The sequence below is a fragment of the Erpetoichthys calabaricus genome, chromosome 18, assembly GCF_900747795.2.
Source record: "Erpetoichthys calabaricus chromosome 18, fErpCal1.3, whole genome shotgun sequence".
In the NCBI taxonomy this organism is placed as follows: Eukaryota; Metazoa; Chordata; class Cladistia; order Polypteriformes; family Polypteridae; genus Erpetoichthys; species Erpetoichthys calabaricus.
Window position 1 is genome coordinate 2,619,119 of NC_041411.2, and position 22,241 is coordinate 2,641,359.

The window sequence follows — 22,241 nt, forward strand, 5'->3', positions numbered from 1 at the left end:
AATTCTTGGTAGCAGAAAGCGATCTGATTGGTTTTCGCTACCAAGAATTACCTCGACTCATAGCTGCTCGGGGGGATTTGTACGAATATATCGCTGCTGCAAACGAACTCTGATTCTTATCGCAAAATCAACGGAATGTTCAAGCAAATTATTGAAAAAAACCCCAATCTAAATCCGTTAAGTAGTCTCGTGAACATACAAAAGGGTCTAAAAAAACTATTGGAAATTTCGCGCTTGGACCACGAAATTTTTAAAGCAGTTTCTCAGCGAGTACCTATGGGCCAAGGGTAACCTACATTCCAAATTTCAAGTCCCAGTCTCATGGTTCGGGAGATTTCGTGATGAGTGAGTCTGTGGTCTGCGCTGGGCTGACGCCCTGCCCGGGATTTGTTCCCGCCTTGCGCCTTGTGTTGGCTGGGATTGGCTCCAGCAGACCCCCGTTACCCTGTGTTAGGTTATATAGCGGGTTGGAAAATGGCTGACTTACTGACTGGGTCAGTGGTATTTGGCTTATACTGTATATACGGTATATAGATACTGTATTCATTTACAGACACACATTTTACTAAAGCCACATTTTAAAAACAAATGAAGATTTCGCAGAGTTAGTGCTGCTGACACATGAAAATATAGATCGAGAGTCGAATAACAACAATGAAGACTCGAACTCGGGGCCGAACTTCAGGGGCGCAGCACCGCTAATTCTGAGTGCTAACCACTGCGCCACCGGGCCGATCTGTGCAACAGAGCTGCGACGGGAGTACAGTTGGATAGCAATTTTAAAATATCTGACGTTAACATTATTCAAAGTTATTGTCTGTTTTTACCTGCATTTTTATTACTCTTTAATTTAATATTGTTTTTTGTATCAGTATGCTGATGTATGTGAATATCCCCTTGGGATTAATAAAGTATCTATCTATCTATCTATCTATCTATCTATCTATCTATCTATCTATCTATCTATCTATCTATCTAAAAGGCATTTGGAGAGCAATGGAGAGGAAAAGGTGAAAGACGACCCAAAGAGATTCATTCAATAGTTTAGCAGTAAACGAAAAGTGATGGAGGAGGTGAAGAGCATTAGGAACGATTCAAACCAGAAGCTCTTAGGACACTGAGCTGGGTGGACACAAGCAGTCCAGGTTTAATCAGAGGCTGATTAATGCAGGGAGGTAATTCCCACTGTTAATGGTATTTGGACACTCAGTCACTTCATCGAGCAGATTGGGGTCCCACTCGGTGATTTCAGCCTGCAGACATTCGACTGCTGCATCAAGGAGGGGGAGAGGGTGGTTAGTCCACCTTGGTAATTTCAGCCTGATCAACTGTACAGAAATGTTACAGACAGTCACTTGGGTGTCACCCCCACCCTTGTGACAAGAGGCCTGAAACTTGTAAGGACTCCTTATGAGAAGAAGCTGGGAGTCACATTGGACCCATCATGGCCCACTTGCAGACAGTGAACAGAACTGATCAAGACAGCTAGAAGGATATTCGGTTGTATAGCGCCTTGATGTGTGGAGGGAGGCTATGCTTAAGCTTTATAGGGCACGGGTGAGGCCTTACCTGAAATACTGTGTGCAGTTTTGGTTTTCATATTACAAAAAATAAAAAATGTCATAATAATGCTAGTAAAAGTCCCCAGAAGAACAATTAGGCTGACTCTGGGGATCTGAGCTACTCCAGATAATAATAATTCTTTGCATTTATATAGCGCTTTTCTCACTACTCAAAGCGCTCAGCATTTGCAGGTTAAGGGCCTAACAGAGCAGAGTCCCTACTGGCATTTACGGGATTCGAACCAGCAACCTTCCGATTACCAGTGCAGACCCCTAGCCTCGGAGCCACCACTCAGTCAGTAGAGTAGCGACCTGTTCTCTTTTAATTGTAAACTCTGTTCGTCCAAACAGCCGTCGCAGATTCTTTTTCCAGTTTAAAACGAAATAATAGAACAAAACCGAAAGGCAGCTCAGGAGTCACCGTAATAAGTGGTCCTACACTGCCATCTGGCGGTCTCTGAGAGTCAACGCACATACACTCTGCGCTTTGGCGACGTTTCTACAACTACAGACCTTTATTATCCGGCCGCACATCTCGTAAAGAACGCTTTATGGGAGCAGGGTAGGGAGTAGCAGGTCTGGAGCGCACCTTCACAACCTTCGGGTACAACAACACCTGGCCGGGCTGCCATCAATCACAAACACACAATGGAGAAAAAAACCTGCAGACGACAGTGACGTGAGCCCAGGGGGACATCGTCTGGGTGTGTGGGCCACTTCGGCAGTCTCTTTGAGGGGCTGCTGTCTACTGAGTGTTCGGTGGGGTGTCCACTGTGCTCAGGTACCATTTAACGGGAGTTTGAGACCAAACCTGCCCCCGAGGCAGGGGTAGGGTGACAGCCATTCTTTCATTATTTATAGCACCTTACAAGTGTAACACAAAAGGCCAATCACTGCTGATGACCACAGGTCCTCCAGGGACCCAGAGGGTGGTGACAGGTAGGGCAGGAGGGTGCTTCGTGTATTTCTTAATTTTACAAGTTCAGTACGTCGTTTAGTTCTTGCCCGGCCCCCTGTACTGCCTCCCTGTGGCCGACTGCATGCATTGATGGTTGGGTGCTGTTATTCCATTGCCTGCTGTTTTTGGGAACAGCTTGGTGCTGAAGGTGGGTACGCCGTTTGGAGACAATCCTGAGACCACATGGAAGGAATAACTCTGAATGGGATGCCAGCTGATCGCAGGGCACGCTTACACAAACACACACACACACACACACGTGGGGAGAGTCCAGTGTCATAAACTAGCAAACCTTAAGGGTGTGTGAGGAAAAGAAAAAGCTTCACGGACATAAGAAGAACAGGCCCACCAAAGTAGACTTTGAACCCGGGACCCCAGGCTGTGGTGCTTTCTTTCAGTTCGTCTAAGGGCAGCTCGCTTACTGGCACCAACTAACAGGGGGCTGTCTAGCTGACCCCTTGGCAGATGAGAGACGGTGGACTCCATTGTGATCTTCAAGGCCACATTTGTAATAATTACAGCCAAGCAGATGTGTTGGCACTGGTGGTGGCATATGAACTGAACTCAGAGCGGCCACATGGCACAGCCGGGCAGGGTCTACGAATGAAGCATCATACTAAACACCATGGAAAACAGACGACACCTGTGACACTGCGGTGGGATCCATGGGGACGCACCCTGCTGCCACCCAGAACAACACCAGTACCATCAGATATGCTGGGACAACGAATGGGACGACTTACTGTACAGGGGGGGTCTAATCTCATACAGTGGAAAAGGAGATGATTGTGGATCCACACAGTGAGGCAGAGGTGGAGGACGTGTAAACTTTAACATTTCTCACCGCTAGTGGTCCTACAACACCGTTCAGCTGGTAAAGAAATCTCAATGGGGAACAGGCTAAAGAAACCTGGCATGCCCACCAGAATCTGGGGTAGCTTTCAGAGGGGTACAATCGAGAGCACTCTTACCGATGCCATCACAGTCTGGACTGGCCACTGCTCTGCACAGGACTCCAAAGGGACTTGAGGAACAGCTCTGCCATCATCAGGAGGTCTCACAGCAGACCACCCTGCACACGGTCAATTCACAGTCCTACCGTCAGGCAGATGCCACAAGAATGAGAAATCAAGGACTACGAGACCACGGAGCAGTTTTTATCTACGAGCAATTGGACTTGTGGGTGATTCCTGCTCATTAGCTCTTCTCTTCACAATGTCCAACTCTGCTGCCACATACTGAAGGTCTAGCCACTGGTTTATCTGCTCTTCACCTAATGACTACAGACCAGTGACAACTTACATCACACATCATGAAGACCTTTGTGATGTTGGCTGCTCCAGGACTATGAGGACTATATGAGGACCAGGGGGCCAATTATCTGTCTGCTTCACAAGACTTACTCTCACCTGGTCAAAGCTGGCCACACTGTCAGGAGGATGTTTTTTGGTTTCTCCAGTGGCTTCAATACCATCCAGCCATCCCTGTTAAGGGGTCAACTCAGAGATATGCAGGTGGGTGAGCCAGTGGTCTCCTGGATGATGGACTATCTGACAGGCAGACTGCAGTTTGTGAGACTCAAGGATGGGAGCAGCACAAAGAACAGGCCTGTCTGCTGTGGTCTTCACTCTGGACACCTCTGACTATAAAGATTACAGCAGGTCACATCACTTGCAGAAATTCTCCGATGATTCTGCTCTTCAGGAGTGTATTGATAAGGGGCACGAGACAGTGGAGAGGAGTCAGGGGGAGAACTTGGAGAATTGTCTGCAAATCAACATCAGCAAAACCAAGGAACTGCTTATTGACTTTCTCTGTGTCCAGTCACTGTTCAGCAGGAGGATGTAGAGGAGGAGGTCAACTCCTACAAGTGGTTTGGGGGTCCGCATCAATGACAGGTTGGACTAACACATAACACTAGGAAACTAGAGAAGAGGGCAGAGTGGGCTGTTTTATCTTAGGAGACGGCACTCCTTTAATGTGTGAAGTGACATCCTTCACATCTTCTAAAGCCAAGTCTGTGGTGGGCTGGGCTGGTAACATCACTTCAGCGGACCCTACAGCAAAGCGGGACAAACACTAGGAAGCAGAAGAAGAGTCCATTGTACATCAGCAGGAGCTCCACAAGGCACAGTGTTCACCCCTAAATTCTTCTCTGTCCATGCTAACAGCTTGAGATGATCGGGTTTGCAGATGATTAAGCTCTGACTGACTACCTCCAACAATGGGGCATATTTTGAGGAAGCGTCCAAGAGGCATGCAGGTGGTACCAGCAGCAGGACCTCCAAATAAATACGAGGAAGACAAAAGCTCCTTAAGTTTAGGAAGAATGCTGAACCATTACAATCTGTGGTCCTCAAGGGAGAAGAAGTTGGGAGAGATGTTCATTTTAAGTACGTATTGGATGGCAGCTTCAACTTTAATGAAAACTCACAAAACATCTACAAAAAATGGCATCAGCACAGCTAATTATTAAGAAGGTCAATGAAAACGAACATCTCGACTAGCATCAAACAGAACTACGATAACGTGTCATATCGGTCATTCCTGGTCTGGTTTGGAGGTCTGTCTGTGAATAATAAAAATAAACTGATGAAAATAACCCAACGGGGGTCTGCTCTTTGTGGATCATCACAATATGGACTTCTAGAACTGGACAGAAAACGAACAAAAAGAAAAGCAGTTAAGACTGTAAAGGACCAGATACACTGCTGTTTCCAAAGTTGACCTTCTGGGAGACCATACTTGCTCCCAAAATTTAACACAAATAGTGTGCAAGTGTGGGTGTGCTTGGTGTGTGCCCTGTGGTGGGCTGGCGCCCTGCCCGGGGTTTGTTTCCTGCCTTGCGCCCTGTGTTGGCTGGGATTGGCTCCGTGATCCTGTAGTTAGGATTGGATAATGGATGGATGAAGTGTGCAAGTAGAAATGGTTTTACACTAATGACAGTACACTGAAAAAAAAGGGTGATGATTCACACTTAATATTTTCAATCTGAACCAATATAATTCTTTTTAGCTTATTGATCCTACAATTTTTAAGTTGAGGCAAATCATTTAGAGTGATTGGTGCAATTCACTTGTTTTATACTAAATCAATTTTTTAAGTTGTTCTTCTTTTTTGGCAGTTGGAAAGCCATCACTCTGGAAAGTTCGACTGGAAGAATATACAAACGGCCCCTCAAACACAGCACACAAACAAACTAAAATATTAAGTTAACTGAACTAGGATTTCTACGTTTATTCCCTCCACCATAACTTACTTTGGTACAATTTTTTTTTACTTTGATTGAGATCTGAAACCAAATATTTCAAGCTACAACACTAAATGACTAATCTTAAGTTGCTTGAAAGAGAAAATTTACGTTGAATGAACAACATCAATGTTATACTTTCTTCAGTGTAATAAAACATTTACAATGGCCAAATTCAATTTTGTTGAAATGAGCAACCATTCTAGAATTCTATTTTTTATGTATATAATATGTCATTAATTTGTATTTTATTACATGCCTTGTAATGCGCTCTTGTCGAAATTTCCAATTGTGGACAATAAACATAAAGTTATAAAAACGCATTTCACCTGTTCTTTCTAATACAGCACAGAATTGAAAAACTCCCAGGAAAGGCGCTATACAACCTGCTCTAGGGATGTTTTTGCCTAAATTGTTCATTCGATTGACCCAAATGTGCGTTCTGAAAAGCAAAGTGTATCTGCTCACGTACTGTTTATTTATGGAAAAAAAACACGAAAACACGTCAGCCCTCTCGGACTCGCTCTGAACCGGGGCTTGTCTCGTGACGTAAATGGGCGGAGTCTCGTGGTGTGCGTGACGTACGCCGCCGGGAGTGACGTTGCGTAAGCAATATGGCCGCGGTGTGTGTGTAACGTGCGTTGCTGTTTACATGGTGAACCTTCTCACTTCCATCCAGTTGAGAAGTGCGAAAGAACGGGCGAAACATGTCTCGTCTTATCGTGAAGAACCTGCCGAATGGCGTAAGTACTTCTCAGAAACTGTTAAGAGCAGTGAGAGCGGCCATCTCTTTGCTGTTTCGCTCGCCCCTATTAGACCCTGTAGTACTAAGGGTGTTGTACCGTGTTAGCCATTATGGATTTACTGCAGTAAGAAGTTAAGCAAAATGACACCTTTTACTGGCTAATTATAAAGATTACAATATGAAAGCTTTCATGTAAACTCAGGCCCCTTCTTCAGGCAAGATGTAATGTTTCAGACCCTGGAAATGTAAAAACAACTGCATCGGAATCGTCTGCTCTTGTTTTGCGAAATGCTCCAGTTTTTGTTCAATCCTAAATGTTTTTTTATTTCTTTTTTTATTTTTCGGGCAGCTGAAGGAGGATCGCTTTCGCAGCATGTTCGCCGCCTTCGGCACCCTGACGGACTGCTGCTTGAAGTTCACGGCAGACGGAAAGTTCCGCAAGTTTGGCTTTGTGGGCTTCAGATCGGAGCAGGAAGCCGAGAAGGCGCTGCAGCATTTCAATAAAAGTTTCATAGACACCTCTCGAATAACGGTAGGTAAACGAAACGGGAGGACTCGCCACTGAGGGACTGGGGCCACCCGCAGATGGATGACTGGGCTGTGCTGCTTTTGTCACCGACGTGCCACTATGAAGCGACGGAGCATTATTCGGATGTCGCCGCTTGCACACTCACGTTTAGAAAGCGGACAAAATCAACAGTAAAACCGATCACGAGATATCGGGAGTACAGTATGGACAGACATGGGCCAGTAGGCCTCACTCCTTGAATAGCAGTATGCTGTTAATACTAGGTAAAGCAGGAACCAGTAAAATTTGATTTGTTACATCCAATTATATAATATGTAGTGAAATGCTTTCCATACAGCCGCGACCCATGGCTGGTATCTCCGATCATTTTCTTTGTCCTGGTCCTAGGGATCTGCACTGGCAATCGGAAGGCTGCCGGTTTGAATCCCGTAAATGCCAGTAGGGACTCTGCTCTGTTGGGCCCTTGAGCAAGGCCCTTAACCCGCAACTACTGAGCGCTTTGAGTAGTGAGAAAAGCGCTATATAAATGCAAAGAATTATTATTATTATGACTTGTTGTAGAAGTTCTGGAAGGTTAGAGAGGGCACAGCCAGCTGGTGGTCGCAGCGGTCTGTGCAGAGCCTTGTGGTCCTGCTGCGGGCCGTGTCCAGACCAGGCGGTAATTCTACTGTACTGGATCAAGTTTTAATTAAAGGGTATCTGGGGACAACTGGCTAAACTTTGAACTTAACACGGCAGGATGGGCATTCTTAAAAAACTCAGTAGTTTCTTAGTGACACTTTTTTAATGGTTCCTTTTTATTAAATCGGTTGCCACGTTTGCTTCTTATATGTTGCTTTGGCAAACTTGACATTAAAAACTTAAATTACTAGCCACATTACCCATCATAGACAGGTAATAGTTATTCGGTGATAACTTAAAAGTACTTGCTATCTCATGCCCTATAAGTATCATCGGCACCTTTCCACGATATCCTCATGTGTCTGAATCTCTCTGGACGGTCGCTCCTTCTGTCGAGTGTGTGTCAGTAAAGCCTGCCAAGACTCTGTCCTAATTCTTGAGGTTTCTTGCTCAACCCTTGTGTGCCTCTTATGCCATTTCTCCTGCTGGCACGTCTCACACTTCTTTTCAAAGCCAAACTGACTAATCGGATTGCTCTAAGGGACCAGAGACACACACACACACACACGCACGCAGACCTTCGTGTTTTAGTATATTGTAGATTTTAATGATTAGCAGCAAAGTGACTGGCTCTCTGTCATTGAGCTGTATCATTAACATGGTAGAAAAAGGCCCGACTTGATTCTGTCTAAGTGACGCCATCCTTGTTTTTCCTACATTTCTGCTGTTGCTGTCAGGCAGCAGATTTTCAGGGGAAAGAACAACCGATTGTTTATATCCAGAGCTGTAAGCATTTTGAATTTGGTTACTTGTAAGGATGCTGCTGAATGCAGTATTATTACTTTGTGTTCTGATAAAGGTAATTACTTCTCTTTATGCTAATTTCGAGTGTGTGCTGCTTGGCTTATTTTCTTGTATCTCTGTAACGAGGCCTCATGTTTTTTGTACTTTTCTGCATGTGTCAGTTTTCCTTTTGGGATAATAAAGTCTACCTAACCTTACCCTTCATTCTGTCGGGATCCTTTCAGTGGAGTTTTTATAGAAAGTCTTTAGTATCTGGGAGGGCAGCCTCAAATCCCTGAGGTGGTAGAGACGTCGTTGTGCCCGGACCAGGTGAGTCCTCCTGACTCGCGATCCTTGGCTTGTCTGTCCTGGTTCTGACCCTCGCTACTGTTTTTTAACTTGGCCCTTGTCTTCTAGTCGCCCTCCGAAGTCTCGTGCCTGCTGGCATAGCAGTAGTAGAGTAGAATTGCCTGACCTCAAAAAGTTTTGTTTTCATTACCTGAAAAATCTCCGATAATTAGCATTAAACAGTAAACCTGTAATAGGCTGTGAATTTGCATTGGAGACAGTTTTATCTCTTCATACTGTATATTCATGTTATTTAATCACAGGTAGTTTACAGTCCCAGTGCCCCATAAAACTTCACACACTGGGTAGCCTGATACTGACTGACATTCAGAGATGACAGACTGACGATGAGCCGCATTCATGCAGTGCATCTGAAAGTGGTAAAGTTTGCCCTCCTGTGTGTGAATGAATTCACGTGTGTGGAAAGGTGGGTGTTTTGGACGTTTGTAGTGCTTTAGATGATATGGCAGATACTGTGAATTAACCGTGGGGTTAGACCACCACAATGGAGATCCCCCAACGGCAGGCAGAGTGAGAGTAAACGGCACTCTTGGTGCACATGGCAGTCTTGAGTGAGGGTGATGGACATCATGAAGTAGTACATTTGTCGTTTGAGTTTGCAGGCGTACTTGGTGAATAATGAGAATTAATTCAGATGTTTAAGGAAGGCACCTTTGTATCTTGTGTGTAGTGGGCAAATCAATAAGCAGAGCTTTCTTTTTGTATACACTATATTGACCGGTCATATAACCGTAAGTCGTCTTTACGTATTCGGTTGTCACACGTCCTGTGATATTGATGTGTGTGGCTCACAGTTAGATGAGGTCTCGCGTTAGCACATACAGTGGGAGTAATGACAGCCATGGGTTCACCAGACCGCCGCTGCCTCTCCAGTTCTGTGCTTCAACAATCGACATTAAACCCATTCACTGAGTGAATACTCCACCAAAAATTGACTCTTAAATCTGAGACCGACTCCATGTTGTTGTAATGACCCAGAAAACCTATTCATAGACGTTTGGTTTGCTGTTGTTCAGCACTGCTCCCCACTCTTGTTTTTGTTTTCAATACTGCATTTCACTGAGTGCCGTGAGAAGCTCTTGGGTAAAATCAAAAACAAAATGCGAGTATACATTTTACAAATTACTAAATAAGACTCAAAACACATGAGACTAAACGCCTTTCCTGTCCATAACTACAAACAACGTGGGGTAAGTAACAAATAAAAAACACATTTGTGTACAGAGTATTCCAAATAAGACACCACGAAGTGCACTGTAGTGGTCTGTTGTAATGTTTGCGTCGCAAGTGAAGTGACCAATAATGATTTCTCACAGACATTTTAATTCTTCAGGTGGAACACTGCAAATCCTTTGGGGACCTCACAAAAGCAAAACCTTGGAGCAAGCATTCTCAGAAACCCAGCGTCGGCTCAGCCACCGTCAGGGAGTCCGTAAAACCAACGAAGAAGCAGCCGTCGGAGGACAAGACCAATGAGGTAAGGGGTGAAGTGCCTAAACGGCGTGTCAAGCCCATGAAAGAGTTCTTGTAATGAATGTGATGATGATACCAAGTCTGCGGTGGGCTGGCGTCCTGCCTGGGTTTTGTTTCCTGCCTTGCACCCTGTGTTGGCTGGGATTGGCTCCAGCAGACCCCCGTGACCCTGTAGTTAGGATATAGCGGGTTGGATAATGGATGGATGGATGGAAGATACCAAGTCAACATTCACCAACTTCATGTATTGAGAACTGGTGCTTTTAAGATCCCTAGGCATTGTCGCCACTGAGTTTAGACTTTGTGTGTAATGTTACTGTGGGGATAGATAAGCAAATGATATCAGAATACAAAGCTGTCATTTTATGCCCTTCTATTATTTGGGTTTGGGTCTGATTATATGAAGGCCTTGGTGCCTCTCACCAACCCCGTGGAGGACACTGGTCTGATGTCCACTCTGGATGGATACAAATTCCAGGTCTAAATTATCACCTTTTCTGATGTCCTCTTGTATTAGAGGGGGGCTGTGATTTAAATATTTGATCAACGTCACACAAGTCCAGGTCCCTTTAATGACCTCCTCCTTTAGTGCGTTCCCAGTTTAAATGTTTTTTGCTCTGAGCGTGTTATGCGAGGAGCAGATGTTCAGTTCTCCTACAGAGTGTCGTGATAGCTGGCCTGAAGGCAGCAGTGGGCCACTGTGTTACTGGTGTGCACTACAGAACAAGAGTATGGATCCTCCATAACCAGCCAACTACCTGACGGCAGCACATCAGTCGATGCCATTTTAACATCACTTGGTATCTTCATGGTGCAGAATTTGTAATTCTTTCCGATCCAACTGTTGTTGTTATTAGTTGACTGCTTTCTGCTTCTAGCGTCTAAACACAGGTGGGTCACAGATGGTGTAAAGCAAGACAAATCTGTGTAAGCGTCTCGTCATTGCATTCAGGGAAGGCTTTCATGAAGGCCAAAATATGTCCAGAGTTGCAGTGCCCAAGGTCAGTGGCGTAGCTCGAGTTCGCGCCACTCGGGGCGAGGCTTCAATTTGCCGCACTCCAACGTATCTGAATATGTTAACCTATTTAAATGGAAAATTAAAATGACGTATAGAAAAAAATGAAGATACATTTTACATAGATTTATTTATATAGAGTGAAACAGCAATATTTTTTTCACATATAATTATTTATAAGCATCAACTAGACAAGAATATAGTACAGACGCACTGATAAGCCATGTTCTGATTATTAGTTTAATATAATTAAAACCACAACCGGTGTGGTGTACAAGTGATAGGTGGGGATGAGCAAGAACACATTTAGATTGTTAACGACACGAAAATGTGCCGGCCGGGGTGGATTGCCCCCTCCGCCCGCCCCTAGCTACGCCACTGCCCAAGGTAGATTAAAGGAAAGAACCCCGTTTGCACCCAGGACTGTGCAGCTAACCACTGTGCCACCTAGAGGAGTCGGCTCCTCGCTTACTTCATCCTTGCCGTTACTTATGTTTGGTAGTTTTCTTAAACGGCCCTTTTTCCATTAATTTTCATTTCACAAATTGTTTTCAGTTAGTAAAATTATTTTGTGTTGTGTTGGTTGCCATTTTGTTTTTTTAATGGAGGCACTGCCATTTTAGTTTTGCCATTGTCATGACGTCCTGGAAGTTAGACGGTGGATGCGATGAGCGTATCAAATGCATCACTGTCCAAGTTTATGAATACAGACGACCCCTGAAATTCGCGGGGGTTACGTTCCTAGACCACCCACAAATTGTGAAAAACCGTGAATTTTAGATGTGGTCAAAAAAATGCCTGTTTTTATAGTTTAAACCCTAAAGCTCCCAAAACACTTTAATTTCATTTCAACCTCAGCTTAATACATTATCCTAAAAAGAAGAATGTAAAGGTAAAGCCGTCTACTGTCCAGTACCGTACTGATGTCACCCGCAGTGCTAGAATGTTAAATACCGATGTTACCGTCATTCATGCAAGCGCGTTTTCTTTGGTATGTGCTGTCAGTCTTTGGTATAAGTAGAGTAAATATGTAATAATTTAATTTACAGTAAAATGTACGGGTACTCACCAATAATGAATGATATTGATTGAAGATGATGATGATGAATTAGCTGTGCAGTATGATGAAGGTATGTAATGAAGATAATGACTGCACAGCAAAGCTCCTCAGGTGGCTACTACGGCATAACTTTTTAGTCAGTCAGTCAGTCATTATCCAACCTGCTATATCCTAACACTGGGTGGTCACGGGGGTCTGCTGGAGCCAATCCCAGCCAACACTGGGCGCAAGGCAGGAACAAATCCCCGGGTAGGGTGCCAGCGCACCGCACTAATTTTTTTAGTTCCGGGAGCAAATCCAGTAGTTCAACCTTCTGGAGTGTCTTAAACTTTTTCTGGCGCTTCGATGCATTGGTCAGAAGCCTTAGAAGGTGCAGGGCTTTTGGGTGGCATCTTAGGGCTTTAAGACGAACAAAACAAAAAACACGAGAACGCTCAGAGAAATACTCGACATAGCAACACGCAGTAAACTGTTATGATGGGGGAATGCTGGGCTACGTCTGCCAGAGATGCGTCACAGAGCAGCAGCCAATGAGCAGCAAGGAGAAACGAATAACACTCTCGGATTGGCTAATTTCACCATCATAAGCCGTGTTTTCCTCTGTGGTTGCTTGTGTTCTCTCTACAGTGCAGTATTGCCACGAAAAAAGTCATAAAAAAAATGTAGAGGATATTTGCTGTTTCCGCTAACAATTACTAGTTAGGTTCTCAGGAAAAGTCCGCGAACGACTGAGGCGGGGGTCTACTGTATTCTAAGAATGCAAGCTTCATGCGTTAGTTCCACATTGCTCTTTAGATTTTGAATTCCTTACTACAATATTGGGTGTTGACTCTGAGTAGACGGACTATCGGACTGACTTTAGGCTTTGAATCGCTGGCCTGTTTATGGTTCTTCTCCTGCTTTCTCTTGTGTGAGGTGGACACTTGGCCCCCATAGGCCTGAGCTGCCCATGGCCCTGAAATGGAGGGAGTGGGTAAGAGAATGCTGTGTTGTGCTGTAATAAAGCTGCCACATAAGCAGACCACACAATTGTCGCAGTGATGCTGAATGTTGGAATGTGTGAAGATTTTATACGAATGCACTTTCCATGGTGCCAAGAAATGATACGCTTTCCATTTGTTAGTCATTGGCTTGTTGCAGTTCAGCGTGACTGACTTACCAAACTGACATTGCTCTCAACTATTGTAACATCTCTCTCTCTATAAAATCCAACGTCTGTATGTCTGTCCGCTTTTCACAACAGAACTACTTAACGGATTTAGATCGGGTTTTTTTCCTATAATTTGAACATTAGTTGATTTTGTGACTTCTCTCATAGTGCTAAGTATTATAGTTCACTTGCAGTATCGATTTATTACCGCTAATCGGAGAGGTGGGCAGCCGGGCAGGGCCCTCCTTACGGTCCTGTTTCACTTCGTCACAGGGGATGGCTAGTTACTAGTAAATTTGTGTCAAGTGACGTTACTCATCTATTTACAGTTTTGGTTTCTCTTACGATGAAGCAGTCTGACCAGCTTGTGTGTGTTTCTACACAGTAACATCATTCCATAGTACAATTAAGGCAAAGTAAAGCAGATTTTCCAGCTCTTCAAACTACTCTGTCTTGGTGCCCCGTCCCATACTTGAGTTTCGTGGCTGGCTTAGCAGAGTTATGTTCTAAACGTGATGTATGAAACTGCAGACACCAAGACAGCAGTGGGGTGTCCGCTCGCTGAAGCCCCTGATACTTGGGGCTGCTTCAGTGCATTTTACAAAGACAGACAAACAGACAGACAGACACTCAAGACCTGACAAGGACAGCACGCACAAAAAGAATGTTTTAATTACGGAAGGCAGCATTTTGTTCAGTTTAAGGCCTGATTTCAAATCATGCAGCCACTTAAGACTTGCAGTTTTAGCATCAAAAGGAAAAGGTTCAGGGGTCTCAATACCTTTGAAACAATCTGTTCTCTCCATGTCAGCTCATCTTCTGCATTTTTTTCTGTAAAGAATATTTGTTTTTGGTTTAATGAATGCTCTAACATGGACACCATTTTTCTGTCTCCTTCTTCTCTTTGGTGGGCTTTACTGACTCTGTTTGTATCCCTGCAGTTGGACGCCTCCACTGAATTTCAGGAGTTTGTAGCGGTGCACAAAAATCGCACACAGGCCCCAGCATGGGCCAACGACAACCTGACCACACTGAAGACGGGGCCCACGAAGGAGGCAGCTGCATCCGATTACCTGAACTTTGACTCCGACTCTGAGGAGAAAAGTGATGAAGATGAGGATACACAAGTGAATGGTAAGAGAGAAGAAGTTGTAGATCTTTTTGGAATGGTAATCTGGCTCTAAACACAAACCACGGGGAGATACGTTATTGTGTATTCAGCAGAGGAGATTGTCTGTTGTCTGCTGTGCAGCCTGATAAATCGGAGAATTTCTGCTCATTTGGTGAAAAATGTATTTCTGATTTTTTTTTTTTTTTTTTTTTTTTTAGCCGACTCCAATAGCAGTAAAGCTAAAAGTACGGCCCTATCGGATATGCAGTATTTACGCACAAAGGTTGTGAAGACTGTTGAAGAGAGTGACAGTGACACTGAGAACGAGAGCGACAGTGAACAGGATGATGAAAAAGAGAAACTGGTGCCAGAGAAGGAGAGTGAGAGTGGAAAAGGAGCTCCATCTGTAGTGAAGCCGGAGAAAAAGACAGCGGGCAGCAAAGCCAAACAGGTGTGTGCAGCGCTGTGGACCGGCCTGGTGGCACACTTTATACGTGGGCACAATTCTGTTGTCTGACAAATAAAAGGCAGCAGCACATGTCTCTTTAAAATCACACAGGACGTCAACCAAGAGTGCGGTGACGGGGTTCTGTTTGCATGTGTCATTGTAATTAGTAAATTCTAATTATATCTATTTTTTTCTCTCACTAGCAGATGGCACCTACTACACTTTACACTGTGAAGCTCAGAGGGGCACCATTTAATGTAACAGAGGTGAGAACAAATTTTGGCTAAAGAGCTGATGCCTTTTTTGGACTGGAGTCGCTGTTAGTCTAGCAGTGTGTAACAGTGGTTCATTTTTAGAACATTCAAACAGTCTAGACGAGAACAGGCCGTTCAGCCCGACAAATCTCGCCAGTGCTATCCACTTAATGCTTCTAAATTAACATCAAGTCCAATTTTAAAAATCCCTAAAGTCCTACTGTCCACCACACTACTTGGTAGTAAACACTTTAGTCAGGTCTTCTCTTCATCTTCTTTTGCTTAAACTGTAAAGGCTCAGCTCTTTTAATCGTTCCTCCTAATTCATCCCCTGTAGCCCCCCGTAATCAGCCTAGTCGCTCTTCTCTGCACCTTTTCTTGTGCTGCTATGTTCTTTTTGTAACTTGGAGACCCAAACTGCACCCAGGACTGCAGATGAGGCCTCACCAGTGTGATATAAAGCCTGAGCAGAACCTCCTGTGACTTGTACTCCACACATCAAGGCGCTATATAACCTGACAGTCTGTTAGCCTTCTTAATGGCTTCTGAACACAGCCTGGCAGTTGATAGTGTCAAGTCCACTGTGACTACTAAATCCTTCTCATAAGGTGGACTTGGTGGATTTTCAGACCTCCCACTGTGCATTCAGAACTCCTGTTTTTACTTCCTAGAGTTGTGCTTGAAAGTTTGTGAACCCTTTAGAATTGTCTATATTTCTGCATAAATATGACCTAAAACATCATCAGATTTTCACTCAAGTCCTAAAAGTAGATAAAGAGAAACCAGTTAAACAAATGAGACAACAATATTATACATGGTGATTTATTTATTAAGGAAAATGATCGAATATTACATATTTGTGAGTGGCAAAAGTGAATCTCTAGGATTAGCAGTTAGTATGAAGGTGAAATTCAAGTCCGGTGTTTTCAATCAATGGGATGACAATCAGGTATGAGTGGGCACCCTGTGTTATTTAAAGAACAGGGATCTATCAAAGTCTGCTCTTCACAACACGTGTCTGTGGAAGTGTATCATGGCACGAACAAAGGAAATTTCTGAGGACCTCACAAAAAGAGTTGTTGATGCTAATCAGGCTGGAAAAGGTTACAAAACCATCTCTGAAGAGTTTGGACTCCACCAATCCACAGTCAGACAGATTGTGTACAAATGGAGGAAATGCAAGACCATTGTTACCCTCCCCAGGAGTGGTCGACCAACAAAGATCACTCCAAGAGCAAGGTGTGTAATAGTCGGCGAGGTCACAAAGGACCCCAGGGTAACTTGTAAGCAACTGAAGGCCTCTCTCACATTGGCTAATGTTCATGTTCATGAGTCCACCATCGGGAACACTGAACAACAATGGTGTGCATGGCAGGGTTGCAAGGAGAAAGCCACTGTTCTCCAAAGAAAACATTGCTGCTCGTCTGCAGTTTGCTATTAAAGATCACGTGGACAAACCAGAAGGCTATTGGAAGAATGTTTTGTGGACGGATGAGACCAAAATAGAACTTTTTGGTTTAAATGAAAAGCGTTGTTTGCAGAAAGGAAAACCCTGCATTCCAGCATTAGAACCTTATCATCCCATCTGTGAAACATGGTGGTGGTAGTATCATGGTTTGGGCCTGTTTTGCTGCATCTGGGCCAGGACGGCTTGCCCTCATTGGTGGAACAATGAATTCTGAATTATATCAGATAATTCTAAAGGAAAATGTCAGGACATCTGTCCATGAACTGAATCTCAAGAGAAGGTGGGTCATGCAGCAAGACAACGACCCTAAACACACAAGTCGTTCTACCAAAGAATGATTAAAAAAGGATAAAGTTCATGTTTTGGAATGGCCAAGTCAAAGTCCTGACCTTCATCCAATTGAAATGTTGTGGAAGGACCTGAAGTGAGCAGTTCATGCGAGGAAACCCACCATCGTCCCAGAGTTGAAGCTGTTCTGTACGGAGGAATGGGAGAAAATTCCTCCAAGCCGGTGTGCAGGACTGATAAACAGTTACTGGAAATGTTTAGTTGCAGTTATTGCTGCAATGGGGGGTCACACCAGATACTGAAAGCAAAAGTTCACAAAGTTTTGCCACTCACAAATATTTAATATTCGATCCTTTTCCTTAATAAATAAATGACCGAGTATAATATTTTTGTCTCATTTGTTTAGCTGGTTTCTCTTTATCTACTTTTAGGACTTGAGTGAAAATCTGATGATGTTTTAGGTCACATTTATGCAGAAATATAGACAATTCTAAAGGGTTCACAAACTTTCAAGCACAACTGTACATGTAATTCTTTACATTAACTGACATTTCATTGTCCACAAATCTGCCTAAGCCTGTCTGCTGTCCAAGTCCCTCTGTGATGATTTAAAGGATTCCAGATTATCAGCTAATCCACCTATCTTGGTATCATCTCCAGAGTCACTTATATTCCTATCCAAATCATTTATAAATATTAAAAAAGCAGCAGCCCCAGCACTGACCCCTGCTGGTCACCACTCTTAACATCGGCCAGTTCTGAAGAGGTTCCTCACACCATCACCCTCTACTCCCTGTGTCTGTGCCAATTCTGCACCCATCTGCACACAGCACCCTGGACTGCAACTTCTTTTAGTTTGATGCCCACCCTCTCATGTGGCACCTTATCAGATGCTTTAGTCCAGATAAATAATATCATGTGCTCCACTCTGTTTTTATACTTCAGTAGCTTCCTCATGGAATTCCAGCATGTTAGTAAAACACGGCCTCCATCTTCTGCTGACTCTTCAGTAAAACTCTTGTACTTGCCATGTGCTGCTCAATCTTATCCTTAAAAATTCATTCTATTAATTTTCCTGTGATCCACGTTAACCTTGCTGCCGTAGAGTTGCTTGGATCTGCCTGGTCACCCTTTTTATATAATGGGATAATATTTGCCATTTTCCAGTCCTTTGGAATCTCTCTAGTCTAGTGCACAGTGATTTCTTAAAAATTTGAGTCAAGGGATTCTATCTGTACTCGCTAGCCTCCTTAAGAACTCTGTGGTAAATATTATCTGGTCCTGGTGATTTGTTTGATTTCAGCCTGTTTAATCTACGCTGCTCTTCTCTCTCTACAATTTCCAAATCCCCCAGTACCTCCTTAGTAGTCCAATTTACTGCTGCTTCTCTCTGCCACGTTCAGGATGACATTTCCATTGGATCTTCCCAGTATGCAGCACTGCTAGTGGCTCACATATTACATTTAATTGGTTTCTCAAATGATGTTGTATTATCGTGAAGCGAGTGGAACTCGACATGTCTGATTTTGGATTGGTCTACACTAATCATACACAGAAAGGCAGACAGACACACACATCTCTCCACATAAGCACTGATTATGAGTGATGCCTCCATAACTTCTCTCTTCAGCACCATGTAGGGTTTCACTAGCTGTGGCACAAACAACCCAGGGGTGGTCCCCATATGAAATCTAAACCTAAAGGCTGATATAGTTTGGTCCCTGGTGGTAATCTTGACCGGAGGTACTCGATTACAGTCATGGTGGTCAGCAGTGGCTGCAGGTTTTTGCTTTTACAGTTTCTTAACTACAACTTATTTAATTGCCAATAGAGCAATACACAGTATATTTTGAGATCAGTTTGGAGTTAACTCACTTGTTACAATTCAGAACTCTTAATTGCCTGTTTAAGTTTAAAGAGGTACATTTGGCTTTTACTTGTTTCCCATTTTCTTAACCTGCCGTCGGGTAACAATGAGGTGCGGATGACAGAGGAACCAGCAGCTCTCCTGCTAACGTTCTTCCATTTTAACCCATGTACATGCATCATGAGGTATCTGTGTTAATGAAATGGTTTGAAATAAATGAAAGAGAAGGGAAGAACCACAAAATATACGGGTAAAGTTCTTTGAAAACAAAAATATTCAATTTTTGTCTTGGAGGAATGAAAGCACTAACTAGCCATTAATCTGTTAGGCCTGGCTTCTAATTATGAAAGTGGATGGAACAAAAACCTGCAGCCGCTGCGGCCCTCTAGGACTGTAATTGAGTCTCCCTGACACATGGAGGCTAATATCCTTTCAGGCGTCCTGGGATATGACCTGAACCTAAAAGCTGATATTCTTTGGTCCCCAGAAATAACCGAGGCAGAGGAGGTCTTACAACACCAGTTACCAATCAAAGATGTGCTACTTACACCACGCAGCCTGCTAATCCTGTGTGAAAGTAAGTGGCGATCTCACCAGCCCAGGTGCCCCTTTATCTAACGTTGTTTGCATATTTTGAATAACTGAAGCAAAGATGCATTTATTAAGGATAGACCAATAGTAGCAGATGAAAGACCTGTATAAAAATTACTGGGGATGGACAGCAGCTCTGCCTAAAACCTTTGTTCCTGGGTGCTTTATCTGTGCCACCTCTTGCTGTCTCCTGTTCCCTTGATTGTTAATGTTGTAAACTGTCTAGTCGTTCTAAATGAAGATTAAACAGTTGGATATCAATGAAAGAATGTATGCATATATTTAGATAACATAAAAACATGAACTTTCTGCCAGTTTTATAAAAAACAATTTACAGGTCATTGTGGTTCATCTGAGTACAGACTCGTAACCGAGACAGACTGCAGTAGTCCAAGACAGACATGCTGAAAGGGTAACACACCCTCTGGGACTCATTATTTGGTAAAGTAGAGTCTTCAGAGAGAATTTGGAGATTTGCAGAAATGGGCACAGACTGTAATAAACTTTACTCCCCAATCACCTCCTCTTAAGTTCTAAAAGGCCTGTGATTGTCAAGAATGATTAAACGACAAGTCCATGCTTTTTCTGTCCCAGTCTGTTTTTATACATGCCATAGGGTGCTTTTTACCCAGATACTAGAACGTGAGACCTGGCCGTTATATTTAGTGCACTTCACTGCAGAAGACAGTTTTCCTTTTTTACCGACTCCACTTTTGCTGCACACAGGGACATTTATTGGGAATGTTTTGAGAAGCTCTAACCTTCTTCAACATTAACACAGAGAAGGCCACTTGTAAAAATGTACAGCGGCTCAGACTGAGCTTCTCCTGGCGTTCCCAGGAAAAACCACTAGCAAATGATGGAAAATGTGGTATTTCAATAAGTAGTAAGTAGGTGAAGAATTATAATAAAGTACTGAAATGTCTTCGTAATAATAATAATTCTTTACATTTGTATACAGTCATATGAAAAAGTTTGGGAACCCCTCTTAATTCTTTGGATTTTTGTTTCTCTTTGGCTGAGCTTTCAAAGTAGCAACTTCCTTTTAATATCTGACATGCCTTATGGTAACAGTAGGATTTCAGCAGTGACATTACGTTTATTGGATTAACAGAAAATATGCAATATGCATCAGAACAAAATTAGACAGGTGCATAAATGTGGGCACCCCAACAGAGATATGACATCAATACTTAGTTGAGCCTCCTTTTGTCCTCTAGACGCTGTCCTCCTATAGCCTCTGATGAGAGTCTGATTCTGGATGGAGGTATTGTTCACCATTCTTCATACCAAATCTCTCCAGTTCAGTTCAGTTTGATGGACAGCCTGCTTCAAATTATCCCATAGATTTTCGATGATGTTCAAGTCAGGGGACTGTGACGGCCATTCCGGAACATTGTACTTCTCCCTCTGCATGAATGCCTTTGTGTTTTGGGTCATTGTCTTGTTGGAATATCCAACCCCTGCGTAACTTCTACTTTGTGACTGATGCTTGAACATTATCCTGAAGAATTGGTTGATATTGGGTTGAATTCATCTGACCCTCGACTTTAACAAGGGCCCCAGTCCCTGAACTAGCCACACAGTCCCACAGCATGTGGCTTCTTTCTCATCACCCTGCCATACAGATGTTCTTTGTGCAAATTGCGCTGAATTGTAGAACGATGTACAGATACACCATCTGCAGCCAGATGTTCTTGCAGGTCTTTGGAGGTGATCTGTGGGTTGTCTGTCACCATTCTCACAATCCTGCTCATATGCCACACCAGTATTTTTCTTGGCCTGCCAGACCTGGGTTTAACAGCAACTGTGCCTGTGGCCTTCCATTTCCTGATTCCATTCCTTACAGCTGAAAATGACAGTTTAGACCTCTGAAATAGCTTTTTTGTAGCCTTTCCCTAAACCATGAGACTGAACAATCTTTGTGTTCAGATCTTTGGAGAGTTGCTTTGAGGATCCCATGCTGTCACTCTTCAGAGGAGAGTCAAAGGGAAGGAAGCACAACTTGTAATTGACCACCTTAAATACTTTTATATCTCATGGTTGGACACAACTGTCTATGAAGTTCAAGGCTTAATGAGCTCATCAACCAAGTAATCAGCATTTAGCAGTGACAGGCATTCAAATCAGCACAATGACAAGGGGACCCACATTTGTGCACAGCCAGTTTTTCATATTTGATTTAATTTCATACGACTAGATCCTGCGTCACTAAAAATCTTAGTTTCGGAAAACACCGCAGTACTCCTAGGAGATGAAAGACAGACCACTGTTATCTTTATTGTTGAAAGGAGAGTCAATTATTATGCAGGCTGAGAGGGGGTCCCAAACTTTTTCATATGACTGTAAATGTCTGCTTCTCCCCTCTGCAGGAACAGGTCCGAGAATTCTTTACTCCTCTAAAGCCTGCAGATATTCGCATTGTCAGGAATAATCATGGGAACAAAACCGGTGAGTTAAGTGACATTTTGTTTCCTTACAGTCTAACAAAGCCTGGTGTTATAGTGGGGGGCACTGCACCGCTTGGCCCTGGGGTTCTGTCCCACGAAGGTCAACTTCCCCTATGAATTTTGCATGTTATTTCTGTATTCCGTTTGACTTTTTTATTTTTGATTTGATAGACTTTACAAATCCCCGAGGGGAAACTGTCTTTTCACATGACCTTTGGGGGTCAGCCATTATACAGCTCAAGGGCCCAA

The 22,241-nt window shown here is 43.5% G+C and overlaps 1 protein-coding gene across 1 annotated transcript in view; it reads left to right on the forward strand.

Moving 5' to 3' along the window:
- The first annotated feature begins 6,354 nt into the window (after nucleotides 1-6,354).
- Nucleotides 6,355-22,241, forward strand: part of rbm19 (RNA binding motif protein 19) — a 120,215-nt gene continuing 104,328 nt past the window's right edge. The window contains 7 exon segments of the mRNA XM_028824397.2: nucleotides 6,355-6,513; nucleotides 6,865-7,047; nucleotides 10,151-10,294; nucleotides 14,457-14,649; nucleotides 14,845-15,077; nucleotides 15,278-15,340; nucleotides 21,915-21,993. Coding sequence (XP_028680230.2) covers nucleotides 6,478-6,513; nucleotides 6,865-7,047; nucleotides 10,151-10,294; nucleotides 14,457-14,649; nucleotides 14,845-15,077; nucleotides 15,278-15,340; nucleotides 21,915-21,993 — 931 coding nt within the window. The 5' untranslated portion in view covers nucleotides 6,355-6,477.